General features: G+C 52.9%; 1 protein-coding gene across 1 annotated transcript in view; it reads right to left on the reverse strand.

The window, feature by feature from the left end:
- Positions 1-14,962, reverse strand: part of ADAP1 (ArfGAP with dual PH domains 1) — a gene marked incomplete at both ends in the record, with an annotated part of 63,745 nt that extends 48,783 nt beyond the window's left edge. The window contains one exon of the mRNA XM_080704441.1: positions 14,881-14,962. Coding sequence (XP_080560567.1) covers positions 14,881-14,962 — 82 coding nt within the window. The remainder of the gene's footprint in view (positions 1-14,880) is intronic.
- Between the last annotated feature and the right edge of the window lie 5,197 nt (positions 14,963-20,159).

Here is a 20,159-nt window from a genome sequence, read left to right on the forward strand (position 1 = left end):
ACTAGAAAATAGGGCTGAGGGTATAGCTCAGAGGAAGAATGCCCCTGGGTTCAATCCCCAGTACTGCAAAAATAAAAAAGCGTCTATGAAATATGATGACATCAACATCACATTAATTTAGGAAGACTAAATACTTTCCCCCTAAAATTAGGAATAAGACAAAACTACTTCTACTCAAGACTACTTCATTGAAATGAAGATTCTAGTTAGTACAATAAGGCAGATAAATAAAAACCAAATTAAAACTAAATAGAAAGCATTTAAGAAGCTGGTCGAGGCGGTGCACACTTGTAATCCCAGTACTTGAGATGCTGAGACAGGAGGATCGCGGTTCAAGGACAGCCTCAGCTACTTAGTGAGGTCCTTCACAACTCAATGAGACCCTGTTTCAAAACTAAAAGACTAAAGTATAGGGCTGGGGGTGTAGCTCGGAGGTAGAATGCCCCTGGGTTTCATCTCCAATACCGTAAAAAAGAGAAAAAGAAAGAAAGAGAGAGAGAGAGAGAGAGAGAGAGAGAGAGAGAGAGAGAGAGAGAGAGAGAGAGAGGAAGGAACTAAGGAAGGAAGGAAGGAAGGAAGGAAGGAAGGAAGGAAGGGAAAAAATAGGACTGGGTATGTAGCTTGAAGGTAGAATGTCCCTGTGTTCCATCCCCAGTACAAAAAAAAAGTAGGATAGGAAGCAAAAGATACAACTGTCTTTTTTCACAGACAACATGATCATCTATGTAGAAAATCCAATAACTTCTAGAACTAATAAGTGTGTTTAGCAAGGTTGCAGGATACAAGAAATGTGTGTGTGTGTGTGTGTGTGTGTGTGTGTGTATCAATTGTAGTTCTGTATACTAACAACAATCATAAATTTATTTTTAACTCTATTTATTTATTTATTTATTTAAATTTTTTGGTGGTACTGGGGGTGGAACCCAGAGGCATTCTACCTCCGGGCTATACTCCCAGACCCATTTTCTATTTTATTTGGAAACAGGGTCTCACTGAGTTGCTGAGAGCCTCACTCAGTAGCTGAGGCTGGCTTCGAACCTGTGGGATCCTCCTGTCTCAGCCTCCCAAGCGCGGGGATTACAAGCGTGCGCCACCACGCCCGGCTATAAATTTAAAATTTTAAAATGCCATTTGTAGTAATATTAAATATATGAAGTACTCAGGAATAAATATGACAAGAACTATGAAAGACAGTACACACAAAACCATGGATTACTGCTCAGAGGAATTAAAGAAGACATAGAAGTGGACAGAAATACTGCTTTCATGCCTCAGAAGAGCCAGTATCTTTAACACATATATACTTTTTCTTGTGTGTGTGGTACTGGGTGTGGAACCCAGGAGCTTTTCTACCTCTGGGCTATACTTCCAGACCTATTTTTATATTTAATTTGGAAATAGAGTCTCAGGAAGTTTCTGAGAGCTTCACTAAGTAGCTGAGACTGGATTCGAACCTGTGGGATCCTCCTGTCTCAGCCTCCCAAGCGTGAGGATTACAAGCGTGCGACTCTAACACATACATTATCTCCAAATTAAGCTATAGATTCAACACAATCCTAATTAGATTTCCAACTGGATTTTATAAGTAGAACTTGAGCTAATTTTTTTTTTTTTTTTTTTTGGTGGTATTACTGGGGATGGAACCCTTCTTCGGGCTATACTCCCAGACCTATTTTATTGCTTTTTATTTAGAAACAGGGTCTCTCTCCTCTCCTCTCCTCTCCTCTCCTCTCCTCTCCTCTCCTCTCCTCTCCTCTCCTCTCCTCTCCTCTCCTCTCCTCTCCTCTCTCTCTCTCTCTCTCTCTCTCTCTCTCTCTCTCTCTCTCTCTCTCTCTCGTTCCTTCTACCTCCGGGCTACACTCCCAGACCTATTTTATATATATTTTTAAATTTGGAAACAGGGTCTCTTTGCTGGCTCCGAACCAGCACGATCCTCCTGTCTCTGCCTCCCAAGTGCGGGGATTACAAGCGTGTGCCACCACGCCCGGCAGGAAACAGGGTCTCTTAAACCAGCGCTGCTGGCTTCGAACCGGTAAACTCGAGCTAGTTTTAAAATTCATGCTTAAGCCGGGCGTGGTGGTGCCCGTTTGTAATCCCGGAGTTTGGGAGGCGGAGACAGGAGGATCGCGCAGGTTTGAAGCCAGCCGCACTGGTTTAAGAGACCCTGTTTCCAAATAAAAATATAAAAATAGGACTGGGAGTGTAGCCCGGAGGTAGAAGGGTTTCCAGGAACCCCAGTACCACCAAAAATAAATAAATAAATAGATAGATAGATGATAGATAGATAGATAGATAGATAGATAGATAGATAGATGATAGATAGAGCCGGGCGTGGTGGCGCACGCTTGTAATCCCCGTGCTTGGGAGGCAGAGACAGGAGGATCGCGCAGGTTCAAGCCAGCCGCGCGCGCTGGCTTAGGAGACCCTGTTTCCAAATAAAAATGTAAAAATAGGTCTGGGAGTGTAGCCCGGAGGTAGAAGGGCTTCCAGGAACCCCAGTACCACCAAAAAATAAAAATTAAAATAAATAAATAAATAAATAAATAAATAAATAAATAAATAAAATTCATGCTTAAGCCACGCATGGTGATGTACGCCTGTAATCCCAGTACTTGGAAGGCTGAGACAGGAGGATCATAGGTTTCAGGACAGCCTGAGAAATGTAACAAGACTCTCAGCAACCTAGAAAGACCCTGTTTCAAAACAAAACAAAAAGTCTGGGAGCATAGCTAGGAGATAGAACCCTCCTATCTATTGAGTTCTATTGAGTTCAATCCCCAATACCACAAAATAAATAAGTAAATAAATAAATAAATAAAGTTGGGCGTAGTGGCATACGCTTGTAACCCCAGCATTTGGGAGGCTGAGACAGGAGGATGGTGTTTCACAGCCAGCCTCAGCACTCAGTGAGACCCTGTTTCAAAATAAAGAATCAAAAATTGGGCTAGGGTGTGGCTCGGAGGTAGAATATCCCTGGGTGTCTTCCCCAATACCTCAAAAATAAATAAATAAATAAATAAATAAATAAATAAATAAATAATTCATATGTAAATGCAAAAAACAGAATAGTTAAAATTGGCTTAGAGAAGAGAACACTACTTGTTTTTAGAACTTATTATCAAATGACACTTCTCAAGACAGTGTGGTAATGACATGAACATGATAAACAGATCAATGGAACAGAATGGGCGGTACAAAAATAGACCCGCTCAGATGCGGGCATTTACTTCTTCACAAAGACAGAAACTCAATCCAGTAAAGAAGAAGTAACATTCCCATCAGTGTTGCTAGGACAATTAGGTATCATCTGCAAAACAGTAAACTTCAATCCCTGCTCACCACACACAGAAAAAACTCTAAATGTGGCATAGGGCTAAAAGTAAACCTCAAACCAAAAATTTCTACAAGAAAACATGAGAGAAACATTTTTTATGAGCTTGGGTTAGGCAAAAGATATTTTAGACACATCACCAATCTCATAATTGAGGGTTAGGGTGAGTTTGGGCTGATAAATTTGCTTTATTAGAATAAAAAAAGATCGACTCTTTGCCAGGCATGGTGGCTCGTGCCTGTAACCCCAGTACTTGGGAGGTTGAGATGGAAGGATCAAGTGTTCTGGCCCAATCTCAGTTTACTTAGTGAGGCCACACTAAGGGTCTAACTGAGTTGTAAAGGGCCTCACTAAGTAGCTGAGGCTGTCCGTGAATCACCAACCTCCTGTCTTAGCGTCCCAAAGGCGGGGATTACAAGTGTGCACTGCCACCCCCACCCCCGCTCTTATTTTTTTTTTTACTTTGAAACAGCATCTCACTAAGTTGCTGAGGGCCTCACTAAATTGCTGAGGCTGGCCATGAACCTGCGATCCTCCTGTCTGAGCCTCCCAAGTATTAGAATTAGGGGCATGTGCCACCATGTCTGGCTAGACGTGAACTTTGAAAGGGAGCTGTACGGCCAGGCGTGGTGGCGCACACGCACACCCGTAATTCCAGTACCTGGGAGGCTGAAACAGGAGGACTGCAAGTTCAAGGACAGCCTTAGCAACACAGTGAGACTCAGCAACCTAGAGAGATCCTGTTTCAAAACAAAAAATAAGAAGGGCTAGGGTATAGCTTGGAGGTAGAATGTTCCTGGGTTTAATCCCAAGACCACACACACACACACACACACACACACACACACACACACACAGGAGCTGCTGTATGCTGTATCCACAGCGTACCGGTTACAGCTTGGATACAGAATGTCCCCATTTCTTGGCAATGTACAAATGCTCAGAGATGAGGTCATGACATCAGGGCTCCAAGTCAGCTGAGAAGTCCATCGACAGAGCCATCATCTGAATGAATTCACTGGTGGTAACTGTAGGCAGGTAGGGTGTGGCTGGAGGAGGGATGGCAGTGCAGATATGGCCTCGGGGACTATATTTGTCCCCGTTCCTTTCAGGCCCTCTGCTTCCAGCTGCCATGATCTGAGCACCATGATGCTTCTACCTTAGAGCTGGCTCACCATGGACTGACCCTCTGAACACGAGCCAAATGAACCTTTTCTCCTCTAGCTGTTTTTTCTTCTTCTTTTTTATTGGTGTATTATTGTCATACATCTTAATGGGGTACAAGACGGTAGAGACATACATGCACACATCACTCATTAAGCCCTTCCCCAATTCTCACCCCATTCCCTCCCCACTCTAAGTTGTTCTTTTTGGGTATTCTGGTCACAGAAAAAAAAAACAACAAAACAGCCAACCAAACAAACAAACAAACAAAAAAACCTAACTAATACACCACCTATCCCAGCAGATGGGAAAAGCCTCTGGTCTCTTGCATTATGCACTCAGTGCTGGGAGTTAGCAGGGACTCCTCCCAGATCCAGGGGATCCAGGGTCTCCAGACCCTGCAGGTGCTGGAGCCAGGCCAGAGGTCCAGCTTTCTTGCAAGCGCAGCAGAGTAACTGGTGTGACCAGTTTGACTGTGCTTCCCAGCTGGACCCAGGGCTGCAGGGCTGGTCTCCAGTCCACGCACCTCCTCCTGACCTCAGGGCGCAGGCCCCTCCTCCACCAGGCGATGAGCTCAGCTCAGTTTTACAGAATAAGAGAGGGGCAGACACCTGCCTGAGGCCACGGGTGGCTCTGCTGGGCCCCATCACCAGCACCCGTCTCCAGAGCCCGCTCTCCTATACCATCTTCCCAGCTCAATGCAGGCAGAAAGGCGCCTGGGGTTGATTCCAGATGGGGCAGAAGAGGGAGGTCAGGGACCCTGAGCTGGAGGTGGCTGGAAATTGTTTATTTCCCAGATAAACAGTGTGACCTCATACACTGACGAGACCTTCGCTCACCTGTGGTCTCCTGGAGTGCCCAGCCCCTCACACTCCCCAAGGTCCCTCGGGGCTGTGGGAAGAGGCTGATGTTTGGCCCAAAGCCCAGCTCTGAGCTTTCTTGCTGATGCCATAGTCCAGGGTTATGTGGAACCAGGCACTTGGGGTCACCGAAGAAAACAAATGGCCCTGCCTGGGAAGCTGCAGCCCAGAGAGGGCTCAGGCCTCTCCTCCAGCCTACAAAACCGCTCTTCAAAGCCGCACGTGGTTGCACACACTTTTAATCCCAGCATTTGGGAGGCTGGGATAGGAGGATCGCGGTTTGAGGACAGCCTCAAATACTTAGTGAAGCCCTTTGCAACTTAGTGAGACCCTGTTTCAAAATAAAGAATAAAAAAATAGGGCAGGGGTACAGCTCAGAGGTCAAATGCCCCTGGGTTTCATCCCTAGACCTGCAAAAAAAAAAAATTATTATTGTTGTCGTAATAAGGATTGAACCCAAGGGGAGTTTTACTACTGAGCCCTTTTTACATTTTACTTTGAAACAGGGTCTCACTAAGTTACTAAGGATCAGGCTAAATTGCTGAATCTGGCCTCCAACCTGCAACCCTCCCATCACAGTCTCCCAAGCACAGGGATTACAGGCATGCGCCACCAGGCCTGGCTCAGGGCCTTTCCTTTCTTTCTTTCTTTCTTTCTTTCTTTCTTTCTTTCTTTCTTTCTTTCTTCTTTCTTTCTTTCTTTCTTTCTTTTGGTAGTACTGTACTGGGGTTCCTGAAAACCCTTCTACCTACACTCCCAGACACCTATTTTTTATATTTTTATTTGGAAACTGGGTCTCTTAAGCCAGTGCGGCTGGCTTTGAACCTGCACAATCCTCCTGTCTCCGCCTCCCAAGCGTGGGGATTACAAACGTGCACCACCGTGCCCGGCTCAGGGCCATTTCTGTATGAACAAATTGGCTCACAGGTTAACCTTCTCCAGACTGTGCCTGCACTCAGCTAATGAGTAACTTGCTGTGTGTCCCCTCCGCGCCCGGCCAGAAAAGCTGCTCGGCTGCATCTCAGCCTCTCTGAGAGAGCCGCCTTGCCTGGTCACGGGGAAACCTGCAGGGTGCTGAGGTGGGCCGTGGAATCGAGTAGGAGCTGGGGCTTAAAGTCCCCCAGTGCTTTTCAGCAAGCACAGAGCTGGCAAGGGAGACAGAGCTCCTGCTCCATTTTCCAGGTGGCTGAGGCTGGGCTCCCAGTCCTCCTTCTGGGCTGCCTGGGCTGTCCACATCTGCACCCTCAAAACCATCAGAGCAAAGAGAAGCACACGCCCGCATGCACGGAGAAGCTGACTCCTCTGCGATCCTCCAGGTGGAAGAGCACCGTGGCGTGCCTCTGATCTTTGGATAACCTGCTTTCTTTGGGTGCCTGTAGAGTTCATTCACTTAGCAGTGCATGTGTTCAATGAATTCTGGATGAGTGGAGAGCGAGTGGGGACCCCAGCACCAGGACCACCTCAGGGATGTCTCAGGTCCAGGCTCGACTCTGGCTGCTCCCCCATGATGAACAAGCAGGCGGGCCCATGTAGAGCCTGCCTGCGTCTCTCTGGGCCACTTCTGGACACCTAGCTCCATCCTCCTTCCTCCCCACCTCACCCCACTGCCTCGCCCAGACCTCTTCGGGGTGACTCAGCCCCTCAATGTTTCAGGAAGCTGGTCTGAGAAACCCTGGCAGGTGAAGCCCTTCCTGGGGCTGAGCCAGCAGGTGTGTCTCCTGTTGGCAGAGGTACTGGGGATTGAATTCAGAGCCATTCTGCCTCCGAGCTACACCCCAAACTCCATTTTGAATTTTTTTATGATACTGGGGGTGGAACCCAGGGGCATTCTACACTCCCGGCCCTATTTTTTATTCTTTATTTTGAAACAGGGTCTCATTGAGTTGCAAAGGGCCTAAGTAGCTGAGGCTGCCTGCAAACCCGGATCCTCCTGTCTCAGCCTCCCAAATGTTGAGATTACAAGCATATGCCACCATGCCCGGCTGTTGAAACAGGGTCTTGCTAAATTATTGAGGGTCACTCTTCCTGAGTTACTGAGGCTGCCTTGAACCGGCAATTGTCCTGTCTCAACCTCCCAAGAACTGGGATTATAGGTGTGCACCACCATGCCCCTATTTGGCAGCCCCTTCTCGACCCCATCTCTGCTACATCTCCCTTAGTGAGGTTCCCTCCTCTCCCCACGCCCTGCGACTCCCATCTTCAGCAGCCCCAGCCTTCCCCCTCCCCCAGCCCAGGGTACAGCCTGGGCTCCCTCCTCTGCATCTCATCTGGTCTCTTGGCTGTGAAAACCGTATTTTTGGAAGTAGGTAGAGGTGGTGGTTCTAAATGCCACTGAATTTTCACTTTTAAATGGTTAATTTTATCCTAGGGGAATTTTGCCTCATGTTTAAAAAAAGGAGAAACATTTTAATGCTGGTGGTGCCCCGATTCCCCCTGTCTCCTTCTCACAGGGCTGTGAGGTGCTGGGAGCTCAGGTTTCTACGTCTGCCTCCCCCAGGAGCTCCCCATCCTCCCGCCATCCTCCCAGCAGCCACAGGTGATGGGAGTGGGGTTCCTCAATTCCACTCTGCCCACTATATTGCACGATCCCCTCCGCCAGCAAACCCTGGTGTGCCAGTATTGGGAATGACCTAGGAAGATTTGGGAAAGCTCTGATTATTAATGTATTTCAAAAGAAAATAATTGATATATTTCAAAATAGTTGTGTCAAAATGGCGGCAGACATGGGTAAAGAAAGGACTTGGTTTCTGCCTAAAACAGGCAACTATTCCAGTGTAAATCAACCTAGCTCAAAGTAATTAACAAGTCAATAGAGGAGAGCTAGGGCTTCCTCTTCCTAAAGACAGATCTACTTGATGATCCAGGGAGGATGGGGCAGGGTTTGACCTTGCCCTTCATGAAAGGAGACACCTCACCACACCTTGCTGGGGAAGGTACCTTACAGGGACGTTCACTAGGTCAGAGTCACGCAAACAAGATGGAGGTCATGGGTATAAAAGTCCGGTCCACGTGTAAGCCCTTTGGTGCATTCATTTCGAGTCACCCCCCCCATGCCATTTTGGCATGGGGCTGTATTTCTATTTTCTGTATTTCTATCTTTCTAATAAACTTCTTTAAATCTTCAGCAACCGTCCAAGCTATGCATATTTATTCTCAGCTTAGGACAAGAATCCGCGGTTTTTCTCTGTTTTCCTGTGTGTGTGGTTGTGGTGGGGGAATTACTTCTCCCCTCACACACCAAACCCATTTCAACCGCAACACCTGGTGCCTTGGGTGGGATGGCAGACAGACCCAGGGTTTGCTTTACACCATGCACCACCTGGACCAGGCACGGTCATTCTCTCTAGAGACTGCAGCAACATCTGTCCGTCCACCGCCGCCGCTGGCTCTGGACACAGCCGATCTCCTTACTCTTGTTTGCAAAGCCCAGGACCCCAGGCCTTGACCTGTGGCCAGTTCCTCATTCCCACGCCCCCCACTGCCTCCTTTCCAAGTCTCCCTGTAACAATGCCATCCCTCTGGGCACTCTGCACCCCAAACCCCAGGCACTCCTGCGCTCCACCCCACCCTAACTGTCCTCAGTCTCCATTTTAGCTGTGCCCTCTGACCTGCTTTCCTGATTCCCACTCTGACTCCCCCACCCAACCCCCTGAGACCCCCACCTGCCCCATCTCTTCCTCCTCACCTCCCATGGCTTTGCCTCCCCTTACCCAGCAGAGATTCCCAGGCCCGTTAGTATAACCCCAGCCCCTCTCTTTGTCATTCCGGGCAGAGCTACCTCTCCACCCACTGCAGCCCATGCACAGGACGCAGAATGTTCCAGAGAAAAACAGGAACACCTTCTGTAGAAGGTGTTGGGCTTAACTCGGACCTCATGTGCACAGTCAGCTGGGAGTTTGTTATTTTTCTGTCTCGTGTGTGTGTGTGTGTGTGTGTGTGTGTGTGTGTGTGTGTGTGATACTGGGATCAAACTCGGGCATTCTATCACTGAGCTACAACCCCAGTCTTTTTTATTTTCTATTTTGAAACAGATTATCCCAAGTCATCATACACTGGCCTCAAACCTACAGTCCTCCTTTCTCTGCCTCCAAGTATCCGGATGATGATGAAAGTGTGTGTGGGGGGAAAGAGGTGACGGGGACTGGGCCCAAGGGCATGCGCTACGCTTCCAGGATCTCGCTAAATTCCAAATGGCTGAGGCTGGCCACGAACTTCCGATCCTCCTGCCTCAGGCTCCCAAGCACTGAAATTCCAAACATACGCCTGGGACCAATTCCAGTTAGTCCTTAACTCTCTGGAACAGCCTACGTGGCTTTCGAGCCCTCCTGGCCTCGGCCTCCCCAGACCTCCCCTTAGCCAGGGATCTAGACTTCTTCAGCAAGAAAACTCTCCCTGCCCTCTGCAGCCTCCCCAAAGCGCACCGCTCCCCAGAGTCCTCGCCACAGAACCCAGGCAGCTCGCGGCCACGCCCACCCCAGGGCACGCCCACCAAGGCCCCACCCCTTCCTGGCAGCCTCGCCCACCCCGCCTCCCGGGCTGCCCCTGCCGCGGGGCCCCCTCCCTCCCGTGGGGTTGCGGGCCCCTTCCTCCCTCCCCCGGGGTTCCTCCTTCTGTCTTCCGCTGCAGCCCGGGAGAGCTCAGACCCGCAGGTCAGGTCTCCCCGTGAACCCGCGAAGACCCTACAGAAGCCAGACCACCTCGGGCGCTGTGACACCCCCGCCCTGTGGTCCCTCGGCACATCTCAGCTCGCCCTCTTCCTGTTCCTCAAACTGGCCGGGCCAGACAGGGCCTCTGCGTGGTTCGGACTCAGCTGGCCGCCCTCTCCCCCAGCACTCCCGACAGAGCGACCGGCTGTCACGGCCAGCAGGACCCCCTTCTGCCCAGGCTCCGCCAGCCCGGGGACCGCACCTGCGCGCACCCCTCCCAGCCGCGTGCCCCCACCGCCCCCGCCCCGCGAAGCCCCTTCCTGGGGTCAGGCTGCGTGCACACAGAGCAGGGGCCAGGCAGGGGGCGTGCCCAGCAAGATAAATGCCAGAGTCTAGACCTGGCAGCAGCCTCCAGGGCCTGCGGCGGGGGACACTGTCAGCCCCCTCTTGGGAAATGTCCAGCACACCCGCAAATCACAGCCTGAGGAGGCCGCGCGTGTGTGTGTGTGTGTGTGTGTGTGTGTGTGTGTGTGTGTGTGATGGCACTGTTTGTGGTACTCGGGATGGAGCACACAGGGGCATTTTTACCTCCCAGCTACAACCTCAACCCTTTTTACTTTGAAACAGGGTCTAGCTAACTCGCTGAGGCCGGACTTGAACCCCAAACCCTCCCATCTCAGCCTCCCAAGTAGCCAGATTACAGGCCCGCACCCCTGTGCCCAGCTCCAAAGAGTCCACTTTGAAATGACCTCAGCCCAGACGGGAGTGCCCAGCCTGCCCAGGGATGTGGGAGAGAAGGCCCCACTGGGAGGAAGGGAGGTGGAGGCCTGGGTGGGGAAAGGCCTCCGGTCCCTCTCAGAGGCTGCCAGTATCAGCCTCTGTCCCCAGGCAGTGGGCAGACATCTGGGTCCTGTGGCTTGAGTGGAAATTAGAAGGACCAGGCACAGAGGCACACACCCCTAATCCCAGAACTTGGGAGGCTGATAGGAGGATCGCAGGCTTGAGGCCAGCCTCAACAACTTAGTGAGAGCTTCAGCAACTCAGTAAGACCCTATTTCAAAATAAAAAAGGGTGCCGGGCGTGGTGGCGCGGGCTTGTAATCCCCGAGCTTGGGAGGCGGAGACAGGAGGATCACGCAGGTTCGAAGCCAGAGACCCTGTTTCCAATAATAAAAAAGTATCAAATAGGTCTGGGAGTGTAGCCCAGAGGTAGAAGGGCTTCCAAGGATCCCCGTACCACCAAAAAATAATAATAAAATAATAAAATAAAAAAGGGCTGGGGTGTCATTTGAAGTAGAACTTCCCTGGGTTCAGTCCCCATACCACAAATTAATTAATTATTTTTTGTGTGGTACTGGGGATGAAACCCAGGGGCTTTTCTACCTCTGGGCTATACTCCCAGCCCTATTTTATACTTTATTTGGAAACAGGGCCTTACTCAGTAGCTGAGGCTGGCTTCGAACCTGTGTGATCCTTCTGTCTCAGCCTCCTAAGTGCTGGGATTACAAGCGTGCGCCACCACGCCTGGTTAATTAATTTTTAAAAACAGATGGGGGGGAAGCTTAGTGGCAGAGTATCACTGGGTTTGATCCCCAGTAAAGCACGTGCGTGCGCGCGCGCACGCGCGCACACACACACACACACACACACACACACACACAGTTGGCCATCCCTTGGTTAAACAAGATTGTCAGGCAGGTATAGTGGCGTATGCCTCTAATCCCAGGATTTAGGAGGCTGAGACAGGAGGGTTGCATTTAGTGAGACTCTGAGTGATTCAGCGAGACCCTGTTTCAAAATAAATTAAACAAAACAGGGCTGGGAGCATAGCTGAGAGGTAGAACTTCCCTGAGTTTAATTCCCAGTAGAGCACAAACAAACAGACAAAAAAATTGCCATAGGACCGAGCACCTCTGAGAATATACCCAAAACAATCAAAAGCAGAGTGTCAGAGAGATACTTGCACACGCCCACTAATAGAAACAATCTTCACTATAGCCGAAAGGTGGACAGCGTAGCAACCCAGTGTCCATGGGCAGGTGAGCAGACATACACAGCGAAACCCAACCACGCCATGGAATATTATCCGGCCTTGGAAAGGAAGCGCATCTGACACCTGTTCAGACTTGGATGAGGCATTACGCTGAGTGAAATATTCAGTCACAAAGGAACAGACACTGTGATTTCACTCAGGAGGCCCCTGAAGCAGTGAGACCCAGAGCGGCGAGGAGTATAGAACGGCGGCGGGCGCCAGGGGCTGGGGACGGGGCGGGGGCCATGTTTGGTGGGGTCCGGGTTAAGTTTTGGAAGGATGAAAATGCCCTGGATGGTGAGGGCTGTAGAGCGCCTCATGCCGCTGGACCAAGCCTTAGAAGTTAAGACGGTGAACACTGTGCTAAGTATTTTACCATGGTGAAAAGCCCAGGCTAGCTGCTGCCCCAAGGAAAGGGGGTGGTCTGCCAGGACCACCTCTCAGCGCCACTACCACACACAGACCCTGTCCCAAATTGGGCCAAATTCCCGAAACTGCCCCCAGCCGCGTGCCTCTGCCTCATGCCAGCTAATGTCACCTCTGCCCTGGAGCCCCTGAGCTGAGTCCACCCCTCAGCCTTGCAGCAAATGCTCCAGTCCCAGCGCAGAGTCAGGCACCAGCCCCGGGTCCCAGCATCCTCACGCCCAGAGCCCAGCTCCAGCCGGGCCTCGGGGCCAGGGTGCCTTGGACAAGGGCCCAAACCTTCTGGTCTAGTGAGAAGCAATGATCTCGTCCTTGAGCCAGACCTCCAGAAGCAGAAGGCCGGAGGCTCCTGGGAGTATTGGTTTTGCCTGAGGCTCCGACTGTCAGGCTTACGGAGGGCCAGGGAATTATTCCTCACACCCCAAGCCAAGCAAAGAGCCGAGACCTGCAGTCCCTTTCAGGCACAAGATGACCAGAGGCTCATAGGAGAGGCTCTTCCATTGTTCCAATTAAGTGGGCAGCCTGGAGGGGGACCTCCTGCCTCCTGCAACCCCTGCCAGGACAGAGACCCCAAGGGGTCTTGTAGGAGAGGGGGCCCATGCTCAGCCAACGCCCACCCCAGCCTATGATGGAAGAGTGCGGGCCCAGGTTCAAGGCCAGGAGGGCCCACTATTATGGCAGATGCAGGGGCGACCGTGGGAAGAGTCTCTATGGGGCCTGCAGAAACCTTCAGATTTCTTCCCTCCCCAGGGCCCTTGCACACCAGCCAGTGGGGTCTACCTAGAGCGCCCTGGTGGTCAGAGGCGGCTGGGACTGCACCACTGCCCTGCAGAGAGGATGCCATGGGGACCCTCCTCCTCGGGAGCCTTCCCCACTGGCGTGGTCAGGAAGAGCAGAAAGGATCCCATCCACATGCGGGCACACTGGTGATGGGGGTGGACTAGACCACGGTGGCGACAGGAGGCACAGAAAAGGGAGAGCCCAGCCCAGCTTCAGCCAAGGAGCCGAGGGCCTGTGTGGACAGGCCGAGAGGCGGGAGGCAGGGCTGTGCCCACAGCCTGGGGCAAAAGGTGGAAAGACAGGCAAGTTGGCAGGGAAAGCATGGGCACTGGGAGGCCTGGTCGGCTTGGGGGCCCCATATCCCCTAAGACAGCCCAAGAAAGCAGGGCCTCAGTTTCCCTGGCTGCAAAATGGAAGCAGCTGTATCTTGCCTGCTCTCGCAGGCTGCCGGTCAGATGAGGCGAGCCACTGATGTCATGGACCAGTGCTGAGAGCAGGGCCTGGCCCGACGCCAGCAAGTGCTGGGCATTAAGAGGGCTGAGGCTGTGCAGGGCAAGGGCCCTGGGGCCAGGGAGCGGGTGGGCTGGGCATGGCAGCCCTGCTGGGGGAGGGACCGCTGAGGCCTGCCAGCCCAGGGAAGCCCCCTCTTCTTCCTGCCAGGAGGCCCAGGGTGGCTGGAGGGGCTGCATGAAGAGAAGCTGCTCCTGAGCTTTGTGGCTGGGAGGATGGGCAAGGCCCCTCCCCTGGGCACAGCCCCAGGCCAGGCCCTTCTACCCAGCCCGGCTCCCCTCACCACTTTCCTCAGGTATGGGGTCTGGGAAGCTGGACACGGTGACCCCTCAGGGACACTGAGCTCCTGTTATGGCCTCTCCAGGTCACGCTGCGGCTGACCAGCAGGTTCCCAGCAACCTAGGCTGTCAGAGACCCTTCCCAACCCCCTGGAGGGGGAGGCGGGAGCACCGCAGCAGCAGCAGCAGCAGCGGACAGGAGGATTCCCAGGGTGTCCAGCCAGCCCCTCAGGGAGCAGGTCCCGGGGACCTCCGCCACCCCAGGGCGAGAGGCTCCTGGGGTCTCCCGTGTGCCGGGTGGTGGCCCCTGCGTGGGGCAGCTCCTGCTGAGCGGGAGGACCTCCGGGCGCCCTGGCACCCCAGAGCCCGGCACAGCCAGGGCACCAGCTCAGAAGCCCGCTCGGCGGGGCTGAGCACAGGGCCCCCGCTGGACTCCGAGCCTCAGAAACCACCCGGACCTGGGGAGCCTGCCAGGGGCAAAGTCTGGGGGTGCCTGGCAGGGAGAATGGCGCGGCAGGGGCACCCGGGCTGTCTCGGCAGCCCCACCTGTCCCGGCCACCTGCCCGGGAGCGGCGAGGTGCGGGGAGCTGCAGCCCCCCCAGGCCGGCGGGGCCGGGCGGCTCCTGCCCGCTGGCATGACGTCACCCAGGTAGCGGAGCAGGTGCCCGGCGGGGCGAGCGGGGCGCGGGGCGCCTCCCGGCCGCCGCCCCCCGCGATTGCCTCTATCTCGGAGGAGCCCGGGGTTCCCGGGCGGCGCCGGGCCGGCAGGTGCACCCGGGCGGCGCCCACCGCGGCCGAGCCCCGCGCCGTCCACACCCGCGCCGCATCGCCCGGTCCACACCGCCGGCCGCACCTACCCGGGGCGCCGCAGTCGGCGCAGCGCGCGTTGCCCGGCCGCTGCAGGAGCTCCAGCACGGCCCTCCGCCGCTCCTTGGCCATGGCCGCGATGCCCGGCGCCGGCGCTCGCTAGGGCCCCGCGCAGGCCGCCCGCCGCCGCCCCTGCGCCATCCCGCTCAGCCCGCGCGCGGGTTCCGCATTCCTGCCGCCCGCCGCCGCCGAGCCAGCCAGCCGAGCAGCCGGCGGCGCGGCCCGAGGGCGGCCCCCAGCGGCGCGGGCGGAGAGCCCCCCCAGCCCCGGGACCGGCCCCTCCTTCAGACCCTTCCCAGGGGCGCGTCGTCAATGCCTGCTGGAGGGGGTGTGCGTGCGCGCCATCCCTGCCCAGGGAAGAGATGGCCAGCAGGTGACCAGCTCCAGGGTCCAGGCGGACTTGGGCCGGGGGAGCCCTACACCCTCAGACTGTATCCAGGTTCTCCACCTGCCGCCACCCACACCCAGGACAAGCGTGGCCAGAGCAGCTGGACACGGCCCTCCTCTTCAGGCGGGCCGGGAGCCCCTTGGCAGGAAAGTGGCCTGGAGACCTTCCAGAACCGAGTAGGTGTCCATTCTGCAAGCGCCAGCATTTTTTTTTTTTTTTTTTTTTTTTTTTTGGAGATACTGGGGATGGAACCCAGGGACATTGCACCTCCGAGCTACACCCCCAGCCCTATTTTTTATTCTTTATTTTGAAACAGGGTCTCACTGAGTTGCAAAGGGCATCACTAAGTAGCTGAGGCTGTCTGCGAACAGCGATCCTCCTGTCTCAGCCTCCCGAATGTGTGCCACCACGCCAGGCTCCCAGCATCTTTTTACTTTCTTTCTAATTCCTTGTCCTCGTCCTTGTCCTCCTCCTCTTCCTCCTCCTCTTCCTCCTCCTCTTCCTCCTCCTCCTCCTCCTCCTCCTCCTCCTCCTCCTCCTCCTCCTCCTGTGTGTATGTATGATACTGGAGATTGAGCCCAGAGGCACTCTACCTCTGAGCTACACCCCAGCCCTCTTTATTTTGAAACAGAGTCCCAATAAGTTACCGCACACTGGCCTCAAACCTGCCTGGGCTCCTCCTGTGTTGGCCTCTCAAGTACTGGGATTGTAAGAGTACGCCACAATGCCAACTCCATTTTCTTCTTAAATTATGGATGCAGTACATCCTGTTAGAAACAGATCGAAGCACACCAGAAGGAAACAAAAAGGAAGCCGTAAGCCTTTCCCCACGGGCCCGGCCATTCCGGGGCAACCACTGTTAATGGTTCCTTAGCTCATTCCAGAAGCGCCCTGTCCTATAGCCTTCGAAAACACCAGGAAACCCCTATTCTTCATATCTACTACCAGGGGGTTCTGGCTGCCCTAAGGGGTGTGTGTGTGTGTGTGTGTGTGTGTGTGTGTGTGTGTGTTACTGGGAATGTAACTCAGCAGTGTTCTACCTCCAAACTACAATTTGCATTTTTTATTTTGAATCAGGGTCTTGCTAAGTTGCTAAGGCTGGCCTCAAACCTGTGATGCTCCTGTCTCAGCCTCCCAAGTACTGGGATTACAGACATGTGCCGCCACATCTGGCTGGTTCGGATCTTGACTGTCCCCCAGAGGCCTCTATGTCTGAGGCTTGGCCCCAGGGTGGCACTACGGGAAGTCGTCAGAACCTTTACGAGGCTGGGCCACCTGGGCGTGGTGATGCACACTTGTAATTCCAGTATTTGGGAGGCTGAGACGGGAGGAGCACAGGTTCGAGAGGAGCCATAGCAACTTTGTAAGACCTTCAACAATTGAGAGACATCCTGTCAAAACAAACAAATAAAATAGGACTGAGGGTCTACATCAGAGGCAGAATGCCCCTGGGTCCAGGCCGGGCGTGGGGGCCCATATTGTAATCTCTGCACTCAGGTAGGCTGAGATAGGAGGATCACAGGTTCAAGATCAGCCTAGCAACTTAGTGAGATTCTCAGCAACCTAGGAAGACCCTGTTTCAAAAACAAAATACAGCCGGGCGTGGTGGTGCACACTTGTAATCCCAATATTTGGGAGGCTGGGACAGGAGGATCATGGTTCACGGACAGCCTCAGCTACTTAGTGAGGCCCTTTGCAACTCAGTGAGATCCTGTTTCAAAATAAAGAATAAAAAATAGGGCTGGGGGTGGAGCTCGGAGGTAGAATGCCCCTGGGTTCCATCCCCAGTAACAAACACACACACACAAACACACACATATACACACAAATAAATAAACCAGGTTTGGTGGCACACGCTTATAATCCCAGCATTTGAGAGGCTGAGATAAGGAGAATATGGGTTCATGGACAGCCTCAGCTAGTTACTGAGGCCTTCTGCAACTCAGTGAGACCCTATTTTAAAAAATAAAGAATAAAAAGCCGGGCGTGGTGGTGCACACTTGTAATTCCAGCATTCGGGAGGCTGTGACTGGAGGATCGCGGTTCGCGGACAGCCTGAGCTAGTTACTGAGGCCTTCTGCAACTCAGTGAGACCCTGTTTCAAAATAAAGAATAAAAAATTGGTCTGAGGGTAGAATGCCCCTGGGTTCAATCCCCAGCACCACACACAAAATAAATAAATAAATTAATTAATTAATTAATAAACCAGACATGGTGGCACAAACTCATAATCCAGCATTTGGGAGGCAGAGACAGGAGGATCGCAGTTCACAGACAGCCTCAGCTTCTTAGTGAGGCCTTTTACAATTCAACAAGACCCTGTTTCAAAATAAAGAATAAAAAATCAGGCTGGGAAGCCAGGCGTCGGGCTGGAAAGCCAGGCGTGGGTCTGGGAAGCCAGGCGTGGTGGCACACGCTTGTAATCCCAACATTTGGGAGGCTGAGACAGGAAGATCGCGCAGGTTGGAAGCCAGCCTCAGCTACTCAGTGAGGCTCTCAGCAACTTAGTGAGACCCTCTTTCCAAATTAAATATAAAATAGGTTTGGGGAGTGTGGCCCAGATGTAGGAAACCCCCTGGGTTCCACCCCAGCACCACAAACAAAAAACAAAAAACAAAAACGAAACTAAAAAGAGCTGGGGAGTATAGGTCAGAGGAAGGACATCCCCAAATTCAATCCCTAGTACCAATAAATAAATAAATAAATAAAAGGCTGGGGAGTAGCTCAGAGGTGGGACGCCCCTGCATTCAATCTCCAATACCAAAAATAATAAATAAATAAATAAATAATATAAAAGAAGGGCTGTGATCAAGACCAACAGTGGCTCCCAGACGCCCAGGGTCACTAGAGCAGAGCCCTCTTGGGGGGATACCCGTGGGTCCCCGTGGGCTGTGGCTAGACTGGACACTCGTGAAGAATCCTGATGTTAACAGCCTGGCCCAGGGTGGGCCACCCTCAGGACAGTGCAGGCCAAGAAGCTGAGCTGAAGCTGGCCCACTGCTGCTCGCAGCCCCCCTGCCGGGACGCCCTGCTAGCTTAAGCCCTGCTAGCTTCAAGCCCAGGAAGGAGAAATCCCAATTCTTTAGGCATTCTCCTATCCTGGGCAGGGCTCAGACTAGACTCGATCAGAGCCCTTGGCCACCCTCAGCAGACCCAGGGAAACTGGGCTGAGGCGGTGCTCTCTCCTGCAGCCACCTGTAAGTGCGATTCCTCTGCACACAGTAGGTCTGCAGGCAGCTTCACTTGGGAGCTCCTTTCTCACAGATCGGCGACTGTCCAGCCCTATTCTGAAGTGCATCTCAGTGGGGAAGGGCCAGCTCTGCCCAAGGCAGTTGTGAAATGGACCCAGGCTCCCAGGCTCAGGCCAAGCTCCTTGCAGACAGGCCGTGCCCTCGGCCTGCCTCCCACCCCCAGCAGCCACTTTGACTAGGGATCCAAGAACCCAGGGGCGTTCTGCCTCCAAACTATACCCCCAGCCCCCCTCCCATTTTTCACAGTACTGGGGATGAGACCCAGGGGCATTCTACCTCCAAGCTACACCCCAGCCCTATTTTTTATTCCTTTTATCCATTTATTTATTTTGCAATACTGAGAATGAAACCCAGGGATATTCTACCTCTAAGCTACACCCCCAGCCCTATTTTTTATTCTTTATTTTTGTTTTTTGGGGGTTTTTTTTGTTTTTTTTTTGTTTTTTTGTTTTTTTTTTTTGGTGGTACTGAGGTTCCTGGAAGCCCTTCTACCTCCGGGCTACACTCCCAGACCTATTTTTACATTTTTATTTGGAAACAGGGTCTCCTAAGCCAGCGCACGGGGCTGGCTTTGAACCTGCGCGATCCTCCTGTTTCTGCCTCCCAAGCGCGGGGATTACAAGCGTGCGCCACCACGCCCGGCTATTATTTATTTTGAAACAAGGTCTCACTGGGTTGCAAAGGGCCTAAGTAGCTGAGGCTGGCTGTGAACCCTGATCCTCCTGTCTCAGCCTCCCAAATGCTGGGATTATAAGCGGGTGTCACCACGCCTGGCTAATTCCTTATTTTTGAAACAGTCTCACTAAGTAGCTGAGGTTGGCTATGAATCTACAATCCTCCTGTCTCAGCCTCCCAAGTATTGGGACTACAGGAGTGTACCACCATACCTGGCTATAGTTCTTATTTGGACATAGGATCTTGCTAAGTTTCTGAGAGCCTCCCTGAGTTGCAGAAGCTGGCTTCAAACCTACGATCCCCCTGTCTCAGCCTCCCAAGTACTGGGATTACAGGCACGCACCATCGCGCCCAGTGGTCACAACTAGACTTCTAAAGCTCTCAAAGCAAGAACTGAATCTAGGCACAGTGGCTCATACCTGTGATCCCCTATTTCAAAATAAAAAAGGACTGAGGGGGTAGCTCAGTGGTAGAGTACCCCTGCATTCAATCCTGAGTACCACAAAATAAATAAATAATAGATAAATACATAAACATCTTCTGCTTAGTTTCTATTGAGCAGTGGTGTCTGGCAGGGGGAGAGGGTAGGTCATGAAAAGTGGTCCCAGGATGGATGGGGAAGGCAGTGTTGCCTGAAAGGCACCCCAAACACACTATCCTCCCCTCCCCAGCCTGGCCAGGGATGGCGATCTGCGTCTCTGATCAAGCAAGCCCAGGCTCTCTCAGGACCCGGCAGGGGAAGGTCATCTGTGGCTGGATTCACTCACCTGGTTTGGGACTCCGGGCTCAAAACAGGATGCTTGGCCGGGCGTGGTGGCGCACGCTTGTAATCCCCGTGCTTGGGAAGCGGAGACAGGAGGATCGCGCTGGTACGGAGCCAGCCTTGCTGGCTTAAAAGACCCTGTTTCCAAATTAAAAAAATATATAAAATAGGTCTGGGAGTGTAGCCCGGAGG

The sequence above is a fragment of the Muscardinus avellanarius genome (assembly GCF_963383645.1).
Source record: "Muscardinus avellanarius genome assembly, chromosome: 10".
NCBI lineage: Eukaryota > Metazoa > Chordata > Mammalia > Rodentia > Gliridae > Muscardinus > Muscardinus avellanarius.